The sequence below is a fragment of the Acipenser ruthenus genome, chromosome 1, assembly GCF_902713425.1.
Source record: "Acipenser ruthenus chromosome 1, fAciRut3.2 maternal haplotype, whole genome shotgun sequence".
In the NCBI taxonomy this organism is placed as follows: domain Eukaryota; kingdom Metazoa; phylum Chordata; class Actinopteri; order Acipenseriformes; family Acipenseridae; genus Acipenser; species Acipenser ruthenus.
The window spans coordinates 72,540,386-72,560,400 of NC_081189.1; the positions used below are offsets into that span (position 1 = coordinate 72,540,386).

The 20,015-nt window shown below is 37.8% G+C and overlaps 1 protein-coding gene across 4 annotated transcripts in view; it reads right to left on the reverse strand.

Annotated features, from left to right (window-relative positions):
• The window catches only part of LOC117420628 (sodium/potassium/calcium exchanger 2-like), a 139,661-nt gene extending 134,930 nt beyond the window's left edge, over positions 1-4,731 (reverse strand). The window contains exons 1-2 of one of the 4 annotated variants that reach the window (XM_059029186.1): positions 4,287-4,731; positions 179-1,257 (exon numbers count right to left, since the gene is read on the reverse strand). In XM_059029186.1, the coding sequence (XP_058885169.1) occupies positions 179-1,114 (936 nt within the window). In that variant the 5' untranslated portion in view covers positions 1,115-1,257; positions 4,287-4,731. The remainder of the gene's footprint in view (positions 1-178; positions 1,258-4,286) is intronic. The other 3 variants (XM_059029179.1, XM_059029189.1, XM_059029185.1) reach the window with 3 other exon arrangements.
• Between the last annotated feature and the right edge of the window lie 15,284 nt (positions 4,732-20,015).

The following is a 20,015-nucleotide window of genomic DNA, read 5'->3' on the forward strand; positions in this document are numbered from 1 at the left end:
AAGCTTTGGCAAAGGACAATTTAAGCTTTGGCAAAAGAATGTGTAATAAGAAGGCTGTATGTTTTGAAATCTTCTTGTACAGCCAACACAATGGTGTTAACTTTAGCTGTAGGTTCCCAATGACATAGTAACTGGCATTTGGTTGTAGGTTAGCATAAGGAAGAAAGGCTAAACTTACCTTTGGTTGGGCCTCTGCTGATGAAACTTCTACAACTTTATTCCTGTGTAATTTTGATTTCACGAATCCCTCAATTTGCACATTGCACTTCATGAAGATCACATAGGTTGCGTAAGCAGACAACAGTAACACACTTTCCCACCAGTTGATGATGTTATCCAAGAAAAAGATAATTAGCATAATCAAGTCAATGATGTAAAAGGACACATCTCTGAAGAGTGGCCACCAGGTGAGATTTAAAATCTCCCTGGAGAACAAAGCACACATCCCAATGACAAAAAGGATGTTGAATACTGCAGAACCTACTATTGTCCCAATGCCAACATTGCTATGAGAGATGAAAACCCCTATAATAGACGTAAAGAGTTCTGGGGCCGAGCCACCGGCAGCCATGAATGTTGCTCCTGCCACATCATCGGAGATGGCAAGTTTCTCAGTGATGGCAGTCAACGATGGTACAAAAAACTCATCACATACAATGGCCAATGATATGAACATGTATAACATCCCAAACATATGCAGAACAATAGCACCCTTTTTTCTTTCCTCCAGGCTGAAGAGGTCTTCCGGATAGTCTCCTTGATGGGCAGGTTTGGTTTTGTTATCTTCAGCTTTCACTTTCATGGCAACTGGTGAACCTGTTGAAACATTTTGGTCCTGCTTCTCCTCTGTGCCCAGCAAAGTTCTGTGTGGTACAGGCAAGGACTGCAGGCTGTCCGGACTGCTGAACAGCTTTGTGCTATAATGTGTGGTCCAAGTGAAGGCACTGAAGGAAAATGAAAAAGCGCTTATTGCTAATAGACTCAAGACCATCCCCATAATACGCACAGGCCTTAGTTTTTTTCTGAGGTGCTGATGTCTCCTGCAACTTAAAGAATGCATGTCCAGGAAAGAGTCCTTCACTAAGATGTCAGACTTTAGTAGATTTAAGCCCATTGCTGTTGGTAGTGTTAGTAACTGTTGGATGGAGAAATAATGTTTGTTTTTTTTTACACAATCATGACTTTTATTTTAGGATTGATGATCTCAGATGTGCTCTTTCTAGGTTCTGAAGTGGAGAAAAGTTTCCTCATAATAAGCTGGAAAAAAACAAAAGACAAGCAAAAATATTATATAATGGGATGGTATTCATAATCATTCAGGTAAATGTCTTAGGAAAAAAAGAGCAATCCTCAGATTATTTGGGGATTTTTCAATCATACATGGACCTTACACTGCTCCTAAAGCAGTCATGACATCCCATTCCTTGACCTCCAACACAAACTTCTACTCAAGTTAGACAAGTTAGTCAAGCTAATCTGAGCAACTTGAGCTTTAAAGACATCATCATTAGCAAAAATGTAACTTGTTAATATTTGCAAGAAGTCAGTACAAAATTTGCCAATTTCATATTTTGAAAATGAGATCATGGCTCTGGTGCATGCCCTTGATATAAAAGACTGTTGTATCAAGGTTAAATAATATACTACTTCCTTCTACAGTTAAAGAAAAAATCTGTGGTTCTAATATTTTGCAAAGCCCAACAATCACCTTCTCTAGTATATTGTTTTTTAATCCAGCTGGGTTTTTTTGTATTCATAATCAACCTTTGTTTAGTTCACTGTAATTATCTTTAAGAAAAGGTTGAAGAAAATACCATAAAGAGACAGAGCTGACCGACTTTGATGTCTTCATTTTGAATTGACTTTGTAGTTCAAGAGAATTCTGAGAGGTGCCTCAGATGCTTTTAAAGCAGATGACTTTAACCATACCGATATTAAGATCATAGCATGGTAGAAACTCAATGTGGTATGGTTGTGTTCAAGAATTGAGTTTTTTATGATGTGTCATGGCATACACCAAGCAAAATGTTCTCTCTGATGCGTCGTGTGTAGGGTGACTGTCATTAGAGACATCATTTCGCACAGCTTGAGCAGACAGACCCAGACTGCACAAGATGACTGATCTAATAAGAGACACCCTACACACAATGTGCTGTATTATCTAATACATTATTTGCTCTGAAAACCCTTGTTTCTGATGGGATATTGATCTCAATTCAGACCAAAACATTTCTCGGGGTCCTCTTGTTTGAAATGCCTCATTGTTTTTAAATGAACCCCTGTATTTTCCATTTCACATTTTTATTTCCTGTAATTTCTAATTGGATCTTTTACCACCACCAGTCAAATGTTAAACTTCGCACACTATTCACACATTATATTATATTATAGGCTGAAGCATTTGTCACTAATTCATAAAACATTTGTTTCTGTTTTAGTAAAATGTTATTTAAAAAAACAAATACTGTTTTGCTTCAATCCACTCTCTACCCTTAAAAAACAAAAACTCTTTATAGTGTAGGTTTGTTGTATTATTATTATTATATATTTCTTAGCAGACGCCCTTATCCAGGGCGACTTACAATCATAAGCAAATACATGATTACAACACAATAGTACTATGTGCAATAAGATACGTGATCTATTGAGTGACGCCCACAGGTAAACTATATAGGACAATGCAATTATGTGAGATACTTATTGTATTAAATCTCTGCCACAAATTAAAACATCTTGACAAATAATGCTCGGTTTCGGTACATTTGTTTTAAGATGAGAACAGATGTTTAATTACCAAAAGTATGGACTCATATTTGGTTTCTTCTGACTGCTATACCAGAAACTACTGTCTATTAACTTGTACATTAAATTATATTTCACTCTACACATGCATTATACAAACCAGTCTTTATTTTAGTGTGGAATGAATACTGGACTGCATGCCCTTAACATGATATAATGCATGTACAGCTCAATCCCCAGAAATAACAATCCTTAAGTTTTAAAGACGAATGCAATTACTCATGTCAACATGCTGTACCTCTTGTGTATTTCTTGGAAAATGTACACTACATTTCATATAAAACATATCCTCTGAATTACTATTAATGATACTCAATATTAATCAGTAAACCATATTTTTTTCAGATGTATTATTTTCCTGGGTCACATGTACGTTTGTTTGCTGGTGTTTCTGTAAAGAGTATAAAAAAGCAGGGCAGATTAAATTACTTTATTTCCACTTAACTCAGGGCTAAAGAAAACAGCTGGCACTTCAAATACGGAAAGCCATAGAAGCAGTGTTTACGATTATTATTAGTAGTAGTAGTAGTAGTAGTAATAGTAGTAGTAGTAGTAGTAGTCGTAGCCGTAGTAGTATAATAATAATAATAATAATAATAATAATAATAATAATAATAATAATAATTTATAGTTTTTTTAAAGTTCGGTATTCATTACAACTTTTTTTTTTTTTTTTTTTTTTTTAATTTAGGCTAAACCTTATGCATGCTGCAGTATAAGGCGTTTATGAGTGCAATGCAATAGTCTCCATCAACTGATCCCTGATATATGCAGATGAATTATATGTTTCGTAAGAATAGGCTGAAACGTTTGGTGGGTACAGAACAGATTGTATTCACTGGTATAGCAAAATACCGTTACTTCCATAAAAAAAAGCAATCATACTAATTACAATAAAAACTATATTATTATTATAATTATTATAATTATTAGTATTATTAGTAGTAGTCGTAGTAGTAGTAGTCGTAGTAGTAGTCTGTATGTATTTCTACAATTAACCAAACAATGCAACTTTGTTATGGTACTTTGAAAAAAGTGAAATATAAGAATTCAACCACTGATTTCTGTCTTTAAAGCCAATACGTGCTCTTAAAACAAAACTTGTGTCAAGCTTTCACGCTATAGCCTACTTGCAGTTAATATATATATATATATATATATATATATATATATATATATATATATATATATATATATATATATATATGATTTGATTTGTATTGTACATAATTAAAAAAAAAAAAAACAGGCAACGCTTGACACAGAACGCTATATGGGTGTGTTGCAAACAGTAACTTCTCAGCCTTTAATAGTTACATTAGAATAAACAACAACAACGATTATTATTATTATTATTAATAATAATAATAATAATAATAATAATAATAATAATAATAATAATAATAATAATAATAATAATAATAGACAGCATTGAGCATCACTACAAACTACAGACCGGCAAGGTTTTGGAATGTGGACCTTACCTTAAGAGAGCAACGGCGGCAACAGCAGTCGGTTGAAATGGAGAATGCAATCCTTTCTCGTGCCCTCCTGGTCTCATTGAGTGGATGTGATGTTACTGTCCTCTTCAGCGATAAAGGAGGAGCTCCCAGAGACTGACTGCAAACTGCATTCAGGCCACCAGTCAGCACCTTATCCCTCCTCTCCTTCAGCGTGAAATCCTCACTGACTAAAATAATTCTCTAATCTAGTTTAACCATTCAAATGCTTGGACCGATTTTACCATGTGGTCGCATTGTACAGGTTGAGTTTGTCCGATATGTTTTATCAGGATGATCCATCCCCACTGTTGCTGAAACCTAAATCCGGGAGGAACAGGTTGAAAATAAATTGGTCCTCGGTGCTCAGCAAAAAAACGCACGGCATGGGTGGAGAAGGTTGCCGTGGTTACCAGTGCGCGTTATTTAAGTGAAAAAATACAGATGTGTAAGAGGCACTGTCTGTGTGTTTATGAATGCAATATAGTACCGGTGTAGGTCCAGAAGTGGCAGCTCGTCAGAGTGTCGTACGCGTACCTGTTTAACGCTTGAAAATGGTACGCTGCCAATGCTGTGATTGATTACTGCACAAATCACTACATACAAGCCAAACTGTAGTTCATCCACAAAATCGCATATATTTACAATTTTAGATAACCCAATTCGTTGCTCATCAGTTAAAGTCACATACATTTGCTAAATTGTGAAAAAAAAAAAAAAAAAAAACTTTCATGGCCAAACTCAGAACATCGTACCTCTCCCATGTGGCTGTTTCTTTGTTTTCTCAACCTAAAAATCATGTGCCCAGCACAAGGTGTACCACGTTTTATACCTCAGAATAACACCACGCGTGTTCTGGGAATCGTTCAGTAGAGGATTTTGGTCAGTATTGCTTTATGACTGATTTATACTCCCTGCTGATGATCACATCACATCAGCACACGTTTACCTGACTAAACCTGTTAATCAGTGTATCATTTAGTTAGGTGACTTTTTAACCAGCAAAACCCAGCTATTAAACCTGCATTACAGCTTTGAACCAGCATGACCATCTGAAAAATAGTGCTGGTTGCATGCAGGAGACGGTATTTCTACAGTGTGTACAGTATAACCCCATAGGCAAGCAGCAAAGATAGGGTTAACTGGTATAATAACCAAGACAATAGAGCTAAAAAAAAAGGCTATATATATATATATATATATATATATATATATATATATATATATATATATATATATATAAAAGACAGGCAAGCATACATTTTAATTCAGATAATTGTCACTTTTGCCAGACATACTTAAATATTTGTTCTCACCAAAGAGTAATGATAAATACAATGTACACTATGGGACGCCGTCATTATTAAAATGGTTTGTTTTGTATCATTGTATGTTAAGTAGAATCATCTGAAACATTGTAGCGTCAGCTAAAAATTCCAGCAATTGCTGGTGAGCTGGTGAGAAGCTAAGAGTTGGGATTTGGAACAAATATTTATTGGCCTCTTACTGGGCAGCCAGCTTGTATAAAAAAAATCACGGACAAGATTTACAGCAAATAGATTAATTGAGAGCGTAGACAACAAGCAGCTGACTTTAGAACTGTACATGAAAGATGTTTTCTGTGGAACATATTTTTTCTTGGATCAGCTTAGCTAGCTCATCAAGCAGCACAGTTTCCTGAACTCATGAGATGAGCCAGGGATATGGGGTAACCTGTAACCTTTATAGGAAGAACTGTAAAGCTAAAGTTTACCTTTGGGGTATTCCTCTGAGACTGATTATTTTGAGGTTGTTTTGGAAACTAAGATAGGCCTTGTTTAATAAGGGGGGGGGGGGGGGGGCAGAGTAGCTGTGCTGCTGTACCAGCAGGGCAAAATAGCACTACTGTATGTGATCCGAGGAGTCTGATCCTAATAAAGGAAAAACTTCAGGTTGTTACCAAATTGAAAGAAACTTGAAAAGAGTTGTCACAACGGTTAGACGTTCCTTATATTGAACTGGCCAAAATGAGTGTGTTGTTGGATTGTTATATATTGTTTAACACTTTAAAACACTTAAAATAAATGAATAAATGTCAAGCATATGCTACCTACCACATTGTGTTGCTATGTATGCATCTATTTGTGTTATAATGCTTCTATTATTGTAAGAGGAGTAAAGTTTCTCCAAACAAATAATATACAGTAATAACAAAATGTGAAGTTTGTGGCATTTTACTATGTAAAGTAGCACATGTAAACAAAAGCTGAATGTCTGTTGGGTAAGTACTAGGTTCACTAAAACATGTTTCTTTGTAATGTTTTTGGTTTATTACTAAGAATACTGCTACTACTACTACTACTACTACTACTAATAATAATAATAATAATAATAATAATAATAATAATAATAATAATAATAATAATAATATACACTTAATTGTGTTTAATAAGGCTTTAATTCTATTGAGGGTTTCTGCTGACATATTGTAACAGCGATAAGAATCCAAGCTGACAACGTTTATCTTCCTAAACAGACAGCTCCTTTATTAGCAGACATCACACACACACACACACACACACAACACCCCAAGCTGACACACATCCCAGTTATATAACTCCACTAAATGCATTATTAATAAGAATCTGAATAGAAAATGTGCTTGTTTTATTTTGAGGAGGGTGGACTAGGATGATTTCCTCGTCAGCCAAAAGCCTCTGCTTTCTTCAGTCTACACCGCATAACTTCCCTCACTTCTAAGAGTACCTGCAGTTTTCTGCTCTTCCACAGATTTCTCTCAATCTTCTGCAGAAAAAAAATCTGCAGGCCATTGTTGTTTGTTTTGGTATTGACAGTGTGTTGCTGTGTTCATGTGCACAGGTGGTAGATTTTGCTATTAAAAACTGAGGTTAGCAGTTTTATCATCAACCTTATTATACATGAGCAATCTTAGTGCTACCACCTAACTTTATTATACACAGGTCTTGCGCCAACACCATGTACAGTAGACAGTAACCCACTGAAGTTTATAGGAAAATTATTGTTCACCATATATTATAATAATAATAATAATAATAATAATAATAATAATAATAATAATAATCTTAGCATTTACATTTACAGCTCATATATAATACAGTTCAATACCTTAGTAGGACTTACACAGTCATTTTCAGAGTGGTAACTGGAGTTTACAGTATAATCCTATTTACAGTATAAACAGTTTCCTAAAGAGTCTCCAATAAACCAATTAGTACAACCCAGATTACATAATAGTTTTGTCTTCATAGTTGGTTGATCCAGCCCTGTGGAATGTAGTCAGGTAATAAGCTGTGGTATCACTTTGATAGAGGTCAATATGTTTGCAGGGCTTGGTCAACTGGCACTAATGCTTAAAGATGGATAGCGGTCACATAAATGCACATTTCACCGGGTGAGCTGAATCAATTCCAGATAGGCAACTGAGATGTCAATATATTTATGTCAACACCATCTGCGTTATGGCACAGTATATAACCCCTGTAGTTTTTGTGCTGTGACCTCCATTTAGACCTCAAATGAGGTTGAAAGGTCAAATTAGTACTGGCAGAGGTGAGGATGGGTACAACTTATGTTTTTCAGTGACTACTGCATAATACGATTTAAATACCGGTATGCAGTTTTGATGTGACTATGCTGAAAAGAGATAGCCAAACATGAAAGGCTAAATATGGTAGATAATTGCTACCCTTGACATGATAATTGTTAGCCTTGTGTATATCGCTATTACCGGTACTTTCTTTGTTTATTTCTAAATAAATATATTGATTTCTTGTTCTTTGTAACACGATTGTAGTACACTGTAATTACACGAGTTTGCTGAACAGCTACTGCCACATTCATATTTGCAGTGTTATATAAACTTTGTATGATAAATTTGTTTGCTGACCATGAAATTGACCCATAGGACATATCTTTCTTGATTTTAACCTCTGGATATATCAATGATACAATCTTTTTCAAATTTCGATTTTACTTCATGTTTACAAACCATTCAATCTGATATGACATAACCCTAAGATGTTTTTATTTATTTTTTGTTCATTGCAATACTTTCAGCAAGCATATTGGCAAAGAAAAGTATTTTGTGTTACTGGAAAGAATCAAAACCTTCCTCTGTTGCAGAATGGTGGAATCATCCGATAGAAGTAATACCATTCCAAAAAAATAGGATATGTAGCAGTGACAAACCTAGTCTTTTTACAAAATGTTGGTCAAAAGCAATGGCGTATAAAGATTACACATTAGATCAATAATTTAGTCATAAAAAATAGATTTTGAACTCACAGAAGTAGATACAGTGCCTTGCGAAAGTATTCGGCCCCCTTGAACTTTGCGACCTTTTGCCACATTTCAGGCTTCAAACATAAAGATATGAAACTGTAATTTTTTGTGAAGAATCAACAACAAGTGGGACACAATCATGAAGTGGAACGAAATTTATTGGATATTTCAAACTTTTTTAACAAATAAAAAACTGAAAAATTGGGCGTGCAAAATTATTCAGCCCCCTTAAGTTAATACTTTGTAGCGCCACCTTTTGCTGCGATTACAGCTGTAAGTCGCTTGGGGTATGTCTCTATCAGTTTTGCACATCGAGAGACTGAAATTTTTGCCCATTCCTCCTTGCAAAACAGCTCGAGCTCAGTGAGGTTGGATGGAGAGCATTTGTGAACAGCAGTTTTCAGTTCTTTCCACAGATTCTCGATTGGATTCAGGTCTGGACTTTGACTTGGCCATTCTAACACCTGGATATGTTTATTTGTGAACCATTCCATTGTAGATTTTGCTTTATGTTTTGGATCATTGTCTTTTGGCGACTCCATCAGGTTTTCTTCCAGAATGGTCCTGTATTTGGCTCCATCCATCTTCCCATCAATTTTAACCATCTTCCCTGTCCCTGCTGAAGAAAAGCAGGCCCAAACCATGATGCTGCCACCACCATGTTTGACAGTGGGGATGGTGTGTTCAGGGTGATGAGCTGTGTTGCTTTTACGCCAAACATAACGTTTTGCATTGTTGCCAAAAAGTTCGATTTTGGTTTCATCTGACCAGAGCACCTTCTTCCACATGTTTGGTGTGTCTCCCAGGTGGCTTGTGGCAAACTGTAAACGACACTTTTTATGGATATCTTTAAGAAATGGCTTTCTTCTTGCCACTCTTCCATAAAGGCCAGATTTGTGCAGTATACGACTGATTGTTGTCCTATGGACAGAGTCTCCCACCTCAGCTGTAGATCTCTGCAGTTCATCCAGAGTGATCATGGGCCTCTTGGCTGCATCTCTGATCAGTCTTCTCCTTGTATGAGCTGAAAGTTTAGAGGGACAGCCAGGTCTTGGTAGATTTGCAGTGGTCTGATACTCCTTCCATTTCAATATTATCGCTTGCACAGTGCTCCTTGGGATGTTTAAAGCTTGGGAAATCTTTTTGTATCCAAATCCAGCTTTAAACTTCTCCACAACAGTATCTCGGACCTGCCTGGTGTGTTCCTTGTTCTTCATGATGCTCTCTGCGCTTTAAACGGACCTCTGAGACTATCACAGTGCAGGTACATTTATACGGAGACTTGATTACACACAGGTGGATTCTATTTATCATCATTAGTCATTTAGGTCAACATTGGATCATTCAGAGATCCTCACTGAACTTCTGGAGAGAGTTAGCTGCACTGAAAGTAAAGGGGCTGAATAATTTTGCACACTCAATTTTTCAGTTTTTTATTTGTTAAAAAAGTTTGAAATATCCAATAAATTTCGTTCCACTTCATGATTGTGTCCCACTTGTTGTTGATTCTTCACAAAAAATTACAGTTTCATATCTTTATGTTTGAAGCCTGAAATGTGGCAAAAGGTCGCAAAGTTCAAGGGGGCCGAAAACTTTCGCAAGGCACTGTACATGTTGTTTTAACATATGAACAGGAATAAGCGAGTGGCCAAAGGATTTAATGAATGAGATGTGGCCTTACACTCCTGTAAGAAGGCAGTTGTATTATATACACTCAAGTACAAAATTTAAAAATGGATTATAGGAATTATTTTTGTATAATATAATGAATTTACTTTCTGTATAAACATTTAATCTCAAAAACAATAACATAGTTTATTCATATAGATTTTTTTTGTTCAGAAAAACTCCCATTTCAAGTTCCAGTATATCTTTTCAGGGCATGAAGTCCCCAGCAACAGGGAACTCATAGAGACAGTCATACATACTAGTTTCTGGTATACAGTATATGGGGTGTCTGTCTGTTTGTACATTTTTGGCATATATCAGGAAAACCACTTATCCAATTGTGATGCAACTTGGTATTAAAATGATTTACAAATCATTGAGAGCATTATATTCTGGGGGTATACTGGGTGCCTGTCTGTCTGTACATTTGCCCATCTATTTCTTTCACTTTCATTTTTGTATATACAGTACATGGAAAACTGTTGGTAAATGTGGGATATATTGGGGCGTCTGTCTGTATCTAGTTTTGTCCATCTGCCAGTGTAGCAGGATAGCGTCATGGCCCATGCTGTTACCGGCAGGACAGAGACTCAGAGACAGGAAGCTGCAGTTAAAGCACACGCTTATTAACAAAAACACAAACCTCCACCACCTTCACCTCCACCACCTTCACCTCCACCTCCACCTCCTCCACCTTCACCTCCCCCTTCACCTTCACCTCCACCTCCATCTCCCTCTCCACCTTCACCTGCACCTCCACCTCCACCTTCACCTTCACCTCCACCTCCACCTCCACCTCCTCCACCTCCATCTCCCTCTCCACCTTCACCTGCACCTCCACCTCCCTCTTCACCTTCACCTCCACCTCCACCTCCACCTCCTCCACCTTCACCTCCCCCTTCACCTTCACTTCCACCTCCACCTCCACCTCCCTCTTCACCTTCACCTCCACCTTCACCTGCACCTCCACCTCCTCCACCACCTTCACCTCCACCACCGTCACTTTCACCTTCACCTCCACCTCCACCTCCACCTCCCTCTTCACCTTCACCTCCACCTTCACCTGCACCTCCACCTTCACCTTCACCTTCACCTTCACTTCCACCTCCATCTCCACTTCCCCCTTCACCTTCACCTCCACCTTCACCTCCCCCTTCACCCCATCTCCCCTTCAACTTCACCTTTACCTTCACCTTCACTTCCACCTCCACCTCCACTTCCCTTTCACCTTCACCTCCACCTTCACCTTCACCTCCACCTCCACCTCCCCCTTCACCTTCACCTCCACCTCCACCACCTTCACCTCCACCACCTTCACCTTCACCTCCACCTCCACTTCCCCTTCACCTTCACCTCCACCTTCACCTCCCCTTCACCTTCACCTTCACCTCCACCTCTACCTTCACCTCCCCCTTCACCTCCACCTCCCCCTCCCCCTTCACCTTCACCTCCACCACCTTCCCCTTCACCTTCACCTCCACCTCCCCTTCACCTTCACCTTCACCTCCACCTCTACCTTCACCTCCCCCTTCACCTCCACCTCCCCCTTCACCTTCACCTCCACCTCCCCCTTCACCTCCCCTTCACCTTCACCTCCACCTTCACCTCCACCTCCACTTTCACCTTCACCTCCAACTCCACCTCCACTTTCACCTTCACCTTCACCTTCACCTTCACCTTCACCTCCACCTCCATCTCCACTTTCACCTTCACCTCCCCCTTCACCTCCACCTCCACTTTCACCTTCACCTTCACCTTCACCTTCGCCTCCACCTCCACCTTCACCTCCACCTCCCCCTTCACCTCCCCCTTCACCTTCACCTTCACCTCCACCTCTACCTTCACCTCCCCCTTCACCTCCACCTCCCCCTTCACCTTCACCTCCACCTCCCCCTTCACCTCCCCCTTCACCTTCACCTTCACCTCCACCTCTACCTTCACCTCCCCCTTCACCTCCACCTCCCCCTTCACCTTCACCTCCACCTCCCCCTTCACCTCCCCTTCACCTTCACCTCCACCTTCACCTCCACCTCCACTTTCACCTTCACCTCCAACTCCACCTCCACTTTCACCTTCACCTTCACCTTCACCTTCACCTTCACCTCCACCTCCATCTCCACTTTCACCTCCACCTCCACTTTCACCTTCACCTTCACCTTCACCTTCGCCTCCACCTCCACCTTCACCTCCACCTCCCCCTTCACCTCCCCCTTCACCTTCACCTCCACCTCCCCCTTTACCTCCTCCTTCACCTTCACCTCCACCTCCACTTTTACCTTCTCCTTCTCCTTCACCTCCCCCTTCACCTTCACCTCCACCTCCACCACCTTTACCTCCACCTTCACCTGGGGATATAGGGATCTGTCTGTCTGCACATCCATCCGTCTGTATGCTACACTTACATTTTTATATCTGAGAACACAAGATGTTAGTTCACTCACTGTAAATCACTAATTGTAATGTACTTTATCATTTGCTTACCTTAAGGTCTTAATTACCACTTACATCATGCCATTCTCATTAAACTATTCATTGCAATTTTGTATATTGTTCTCTACATACTGTTAATATGCATCATGGTCAACTTTTTTATTATACTGAGGCTGCAATTTTGAATTTACAGCCATGGCAGGGGATGTACATGCTTTAAATGCAAAGTAATAAAAACACAGTCAATTATATCTTTAGGCTTTTTGAGTATAAAATCTTAATTATAGAATCTAATCTTCTCTCCCTCCTCATCCCAATCTGTCTTGCTAGTGCATGTATGCTGCATTAATGATTCATAAATAAATAAGAAATGATTTTGAATGGATTAGGAGCTGTGAATAACTTATTTATATACTCATTATTTATGTACAATTTATGTACACTGCATTAAATCAGATTATCATTACTCTGTCTCATAACAGCATGCACAATAACTTTTTAGTGATGGTTTTTACTCTGAGGAGTGAGGAGTTTACTTACCAGACACAGCAATCAATGAATCAATCATTTAACCTATGCCATTTATACCATATATAAACTAGTGTTGTGCTTTTCCTCGTTTGTCAACACAATTACTGAGTACCATCAATAACATTCTAACAGTGTGATTTAATATAGGACCTGTCATGATCAAAATAACTCTTAACTCAAAATAATTTTATCTGTGATTATTTGTCCTACCTTTCTTGTATTCGTTTGATATATAATTCTAAAGGTTTAACTTTTTCACACAATTTCACTGATTTTCACTTAGAAACATGTCAATCTCCCTATGTGTGACTGCATCTCTGCTGTGAATTGTGGCATTGCAGACCTGGGCAAATTTACAGCAAATACATCTCCCAGTATACAACACCGGTAGCTCTTAAAGCAGAACTAAGGAAAGGTCACATGTATGTGATACATTAGTGGCTTTTGCTAGTTTGTGTCAGTTTACGGTTCTACCTGTGGTACGGCAGTAAAATTGTCAGCACCCAAGGAGAAAGAAAACTTCACTTTCAAACAGTTTTTAAATCACTGAATGCAGAAGTTTATTGCCATTGGTTGGCACTTAATTGAATTGATGGGAAATGCTGCTTTTCTTGTGAAATCGACACCTTTTCAGAGGCTTTGTTTTAGTTGAATTTAATACCTGCTGACAAAAAAACACGCTAAAGGGAATAACTTGGAAAAAGCAAGTATCTGCACAGCCCTCATATAAACCCTCTCACCAGAAATGAAGCGTATGTTGCCATCTCCTTTCCTTCTATCCACACAGCAAAATATGCATATGTTTTATTATCAACAATCTGTGCTTAAATGCTTATTTTGCCAGGGTATCGGTGTACTCTGCTGTCCTAGTGTTGTGATATTAAGGGTTTGACTGTCTCTTATATGATCTTTTTTGTCATCACAATCAAACTGAGTAACTGGACCTATGGCCCTAGTTAATTGTGTTTTTAATGCTACTTGTAGTGACTGACATTGTACTGTGCTGTTGTGCCAGTTGCCTGGTTGTATATTTCTTACTGGAAAATATACAATTGTATATTTGTACAATTGTATATTTCTTGCCTGGTTGTATATTTCTTACTTTCTTACTGGACAATGTGGAGGAATATTGTGGAGGGATAAACTAAAATTCTATAATAAATACATAACACGTTTTAAGAGAAAACTATGCTTTCAAACTGGGGGCAAAAAATGGATACAACACAAGATTTCTGGCAGTAAACTCAATAACTTTCACCTTTAAATAGTGCCTGCTGCAGCATTTTTGTCAAACGATTGTTTTCTGTCTACGTGACAGCATTTTTGAGAATCAGACATTTTGTTATCTGAGACGTATTCATAATAGAACAAGTACAATGATTTATGCATAGCGTTGCAAACAAAGAACGGCTTTGTCTGAACCAATCTAGTTGCTTGCTTTTCATTGTTGTTTGTGTCGGCATAAATAAAAATAAATTAGCTGTTTTTATAATGACTGTTTGCATCTCGGCTATTGGAACTGCTTCAATCCTGCTTTGGTACAATAAAAAAAGTAGCCTTAAATATAAAATAGCAAATATATTCACAAAATACAATTCGTGTCGTAAGGGTGCACTGCTTCCCTCAAAATAATCTGGAGTTTTTCAAGACGTAGTGCAAGAGGTTAATGAGAGATATATTTTTTTTTTCATCAATGCATTTACAGTAATACATTATTATTTGTTTATTTATTATTTGTTTATTTAGCAGACGCCTTTATCCAAGGCGACTTACAGAGACTAGGGTGTGTGAGCTATGCATCAGCTGCAGAGTCACTTACAAGTACGTCTCACCCGAAAGACGGAGCACAAGGAGGTTAAGTGACTTGCTCAGGGTCACACAATGAATCAGTGGCTGAGGTGGGATTTGAACCGGGGACCTCCTGGTTACAAGCCCTTTTCTTTAACCACTCGACCACACAGCCTCATGTTAAACATGTTAAACACCCCCATGTGCAAAGAGGATCCTTTTTCTCAAGCAAAAGTAAAATATAAAAAGTGACTGATAAAAGAGACATCTCTGGTGGATGCAGTACAATTACAGAAAGGAATATTTCAAGCTCAATAAAAATGTCCTCTTTTTTCTGCCAATACACTGACCCTTCCAACCATTCCCAGAGCATGCTTTGTACACTTTTTATGACAATTACGATAACTTTAGAGCAATGTAATAAGTTTAATACAAGGTCACATTTACTGTATATAGATATTTACACATGTGTATTATTAACCTGATACAAAGAAAAGTTTAAAAAGCATCGTTACTGTTCTCCTTCACAGAGCAGTATTTGAATGGCAGGTTAACTTCTATTGAAGTGAGCAGGTACAACTATGATACTGATTCTTTAAATGCTTAGACCAGAAACCAAAACCAGCATAATGCCTTCACTGTTGTATTGTTTCAATACCAAGCATGGATATCAAATATCAGTTATCTTAACAACTGTATTCATGTTAGCCCTTAGAATCATGTCTATCCTTCAAATGTATCTGGTACACTACACCAGAGTGTAACCATTAACCTGTCCCCCTTGAATATAGGAATACCACAGTACAGTATTTCATAATGATGTAGTTCTTATAGAGGGACAGTTTTATGATGTACGAGATGATTGAGACCACAGGGGTGCTTAAGAAGCATTTTAAAGAGTCACCAGGATATGGTGACGAAACGAAAAATGATAGAGTGAATCTAACCAACAACTGTGATTTTAGCCCATATCAAGGTGACAGTAATATGTCATGCCCATACTAACTTTCCCACTGCTCAATCCAATTGAAAAATTATATCAGTTGCTTAGTTTACAAAATGTTCATGTCAGAAATCCTCCTGAAGTAACTGTCCTTAAACTCTGTAGGAGGAGAGCTCAAATTGACTGGCTCATTAAAACCTGCAAGGTACTGAGAATAAGAGCAACCCTACAGGGAAGGAAAGAACAAGTGGCTTTTATTTCCTGACAACGCTTTCTGTGGGGGATGGCAGCTAATTTATGGAAAGAGAGAAGAAAAAGGGATTACCACTTCTAATAAATACTGAAGTTATTGGTATATGAATGTTCATTTGGTGTTCATGTTTGTCTCCTGCGAAACGTCATACAAATGATATTCTATTTATTGTTGAACTGAATAGCCTTGGTTTTGGAGACATATACAATAAGTGTTTTTATCAGGCCTTCAATACCAATGTAACCAAACTTTTTCAGAATCTGAACTGATTAGACATATTTTAAACATAACTGGTGAAAGCTACATTATCTGACCTAAAACAGCAGGCAAGTAAAAATAAAGAGTGCCGTTTCTCAAAAATCAGCTAGATTCTCAAAGCTGTTTGCTCTAAATCGTCATTAGCGCTGTACTCGGTTGTTTTTTTTACACATAATGGGTGTTTTTTCCTTTGTGAAAACAAAAATGATGCTGATTGGAGCAAATAGAAAATCCAGGCCAGTGTGTTTTATTGATATTTGCATACAGCCTAACTGAGGTGTTTCTAGATGTTTTTATTTTGCAAACTTGGACCCAAGTTGCCAGAAGCACCCTTCTGTTCTATTCTGATAAGATGGATAAAAGACTTGCTATATGTACAGGTAAGCTCATCAAACATATTGCGATATTATCACGCAATTAGGGGTAATACGCTTTCCTTAACAAAGAGCAAAATGGGGGAAGGCTTTCTTATGGATAGCTTTGTTTTTTATAATATACACAGCACATTTTTTACATTATAAATGAGAATTTGACCCTTCTATAATCAGATGAACCATTTTATAATTAATGATTCACAATTTATTTATGCACAATTTTGTAAACAAAGAACAGCATTGTTTGAATCAATCTAGTTGCTTGTTTTTCATTGTTGTTTGTTGGCATAAATAAAAAATAAATTAGCTGATTTTATAATGAATGTTTGCATCTCGACTATTGTAACTGCTTCAATCCTGCTACGATATACTGTTAACTAGGGGTGAGCAACCTGAGGCATGTGGGTGACATGAGGCTCCCCAAAAGCCAACCTGCAGCCCTTGCTTATAAGCCCATCTTACAGTGATCCTAATTCAGTAATAAAGTAAAAGTTGTTTACTTCTTCAAAATGACACAGAAAATAGGATCATATCATTAAAAAGCATGAATGCTTGCCTTGTTATAATAAAAAAAGAAGAACGTAGCTTTAAATATAAAATAACAAATGTATTCACACAATACAATTCATGTTGCAGAGGCATTGTGGTCCAGTGGTTAAAGTCCAGGGCTTGTAACCAGTAGGTCACCAGTTCACCTGTGTGACCCTGAGCAAGTCACATAACCTCCTTGTGCTCCATCCTGCGGATGAGAAGTTAAATCGATGTCCTATTGTAAGTGACTCTGCATATAATGCACAGTTCACAGCCTACCTCTGTAAACCACTTTGTGATGGTGGCCCACTATGAAAGGCGCTATATAAAATAAAGATAGAAGTAGTATGTTATAAGGATGCATTGCTTCCCTCAAGATAATTTGGAGTCTTTCAAGTATTGTAAGATATCTCTAAAACGACGATAAGGAGAGATATATTTAATTTATTTATTGATCCATAAAAACACCCATGTGTGCTAATAGGATCGTTTTCTCAAACAAAAGTAAAATATCAAAAGTGACTCTATAATGGTCTGAACCATTTTATTGATGATTCATGAAATGCTCACTTAATTGTAAAGATGTGTTAACCTTTTGCTTTCATTTTGATTGAAAATGAGTAACTTTATTTAAAAAACAACAACAGAAAATGCAGCAAATGCCGTAAAAAGTTGCCTATATAAACAATGATCAAAAAATGGTCATTCTATAGGATTTTAGATTTCATCCACCCCATAGTTCTGTTTTCAGCCACCTGCAGTGTGCTGCTGATTGAGGAACAACTTTAACATCTGCTCCTCTTAATCAAATTGTCTCTCGAAGGTGCATCTAACACTGCCTCATTTTTCTCTTTATATCCAAGTCATCACACACATACTGCATACTGGCATCTGTTAGTCCAATGATGCATTGCTTTGAATATCCAAAAAGGGATGTGATCTCCATCTGTGTCCACTAAAGTTCAGGTAAATGTATGTACTATAATGTTAAATACATCTGAAAGAGCTTATGTATTTGTTGTATTGTTGTTGTTAAAGTGATTTTAAAATTGGCTTGGTATTTGTCTTAATCCTTAGGTGTAACTCATCAAAATTAGAAATTAAAATGGGACAGGGCCCATTTTGAATTATTTCAAGTACTTGGAATAGTGTGTAAATGTAATCAAGTATAACTTGGTTTGTTGCGCACTAAACTGGTCAATGTGAACAAGACTATTTATTATCCACACTTTAAGAACAACACCTATCTGACCTGTCATGTCATGTTGTGTGCAATGCTTTTCTCTTCCGTTGTCATAGAAGATGCACTTGAACCAGCCCTGGTGCACTTCCTGGTCCCAGTATTTCTTCTTCATGAGATCATATGAAGGGACACAGAGACAATGAAATCACAAGGAAGTCTAATACCTGTGGAACACGAACCCAAAGTGTTGAACGAAAAAAGAGACTTTGTAAATTTCTTGAACTGGAAAGTTTGAATACACAAGGCTAGGGGAGCCTGAGGGATGGCACTGCTAGGAAAATTATGGTTTTTTTTAAAGCTAGTAAGTATGCCTTTTATGAACAGAGCCTGCCTTGACAGCTTCTCTCTAAACCTTCTTGTCAGATTGCTCCATTTTTACTTTTAAAGCCATTCCACTGTACAAGTGTCATATGAATTTTTTTTCTGCAAATCTAGCTCCATGCCTGGTAATTGTACCAGAGCTTCAGAATGATGGAGACCTGCAGTCCCCAGTGTTTTCAACATCACATATCTCTTGCAGCTGACCATTACCCAAGGTATCAAATTAATGGAAGTACCATAAATAAAACTGGTTGCTATGCTGCTCAGATCTTACATGTCCAATACTTTGCACTCTAATAAATATTGAACATTCCATTTTTGGATTGAGATCATACATATTGTATCATGCTCTTAGTTGTTTCCCTTGAAATGTGGAGAGAAGATTTGCAGTTCAGTGATTCTGTATTTACATGTACTGGCAAAGTACCACTTCCATGCTATACTTCTAAAAGTGAAAGCCTCTGGCATTTACAGTGTAAGCCCATTTGCACCCTTCTGTTCATGTTGATTTGCAGTATCTTTGAAATGGTACGTCCTGGGTTGCCCTCATAGAGAGAGAGAGAGAGAGAGAGAGAGAGAGAGAGAGAGAGAGAGAGAGAGAGAGAGAGAAATTATTACAGTTGCAAGTTGAAATGTAATCAGATTACAGTAATGTGGCGACCCCAGCACTGTATATACAGTAGGGTTCTGCAGATACTTAGATTTTAGTAACTCTCTTTGTAAGATGTTTTTTTTTTTTGTCGGCAATATTAAATTAAACTCTCCTTTCATCCAAGAAAGTGACATTTGTACTGCTGTCCTGCCACAAATGTAACATACATTAAACCTTTCCTTAGCCCTACCTTAGGAGACACCGCTGTGCATGTGTATTTCTTTATCGAGTCTAGTCAGAGGTAAAATCTTGCCCATGACTAATTCTAAGCAATAACACACAAGGGCCCATATTCATAAAAGATGGCAGTAATTTCCAGGCAGTAAAAAAAATTACTATGCAGTATTTAAAATGTGATTTATGAAACCATGGGCTGGTTATTTTACCGACCGGTAATGGTTTTGGATGTGAATTTTCCGT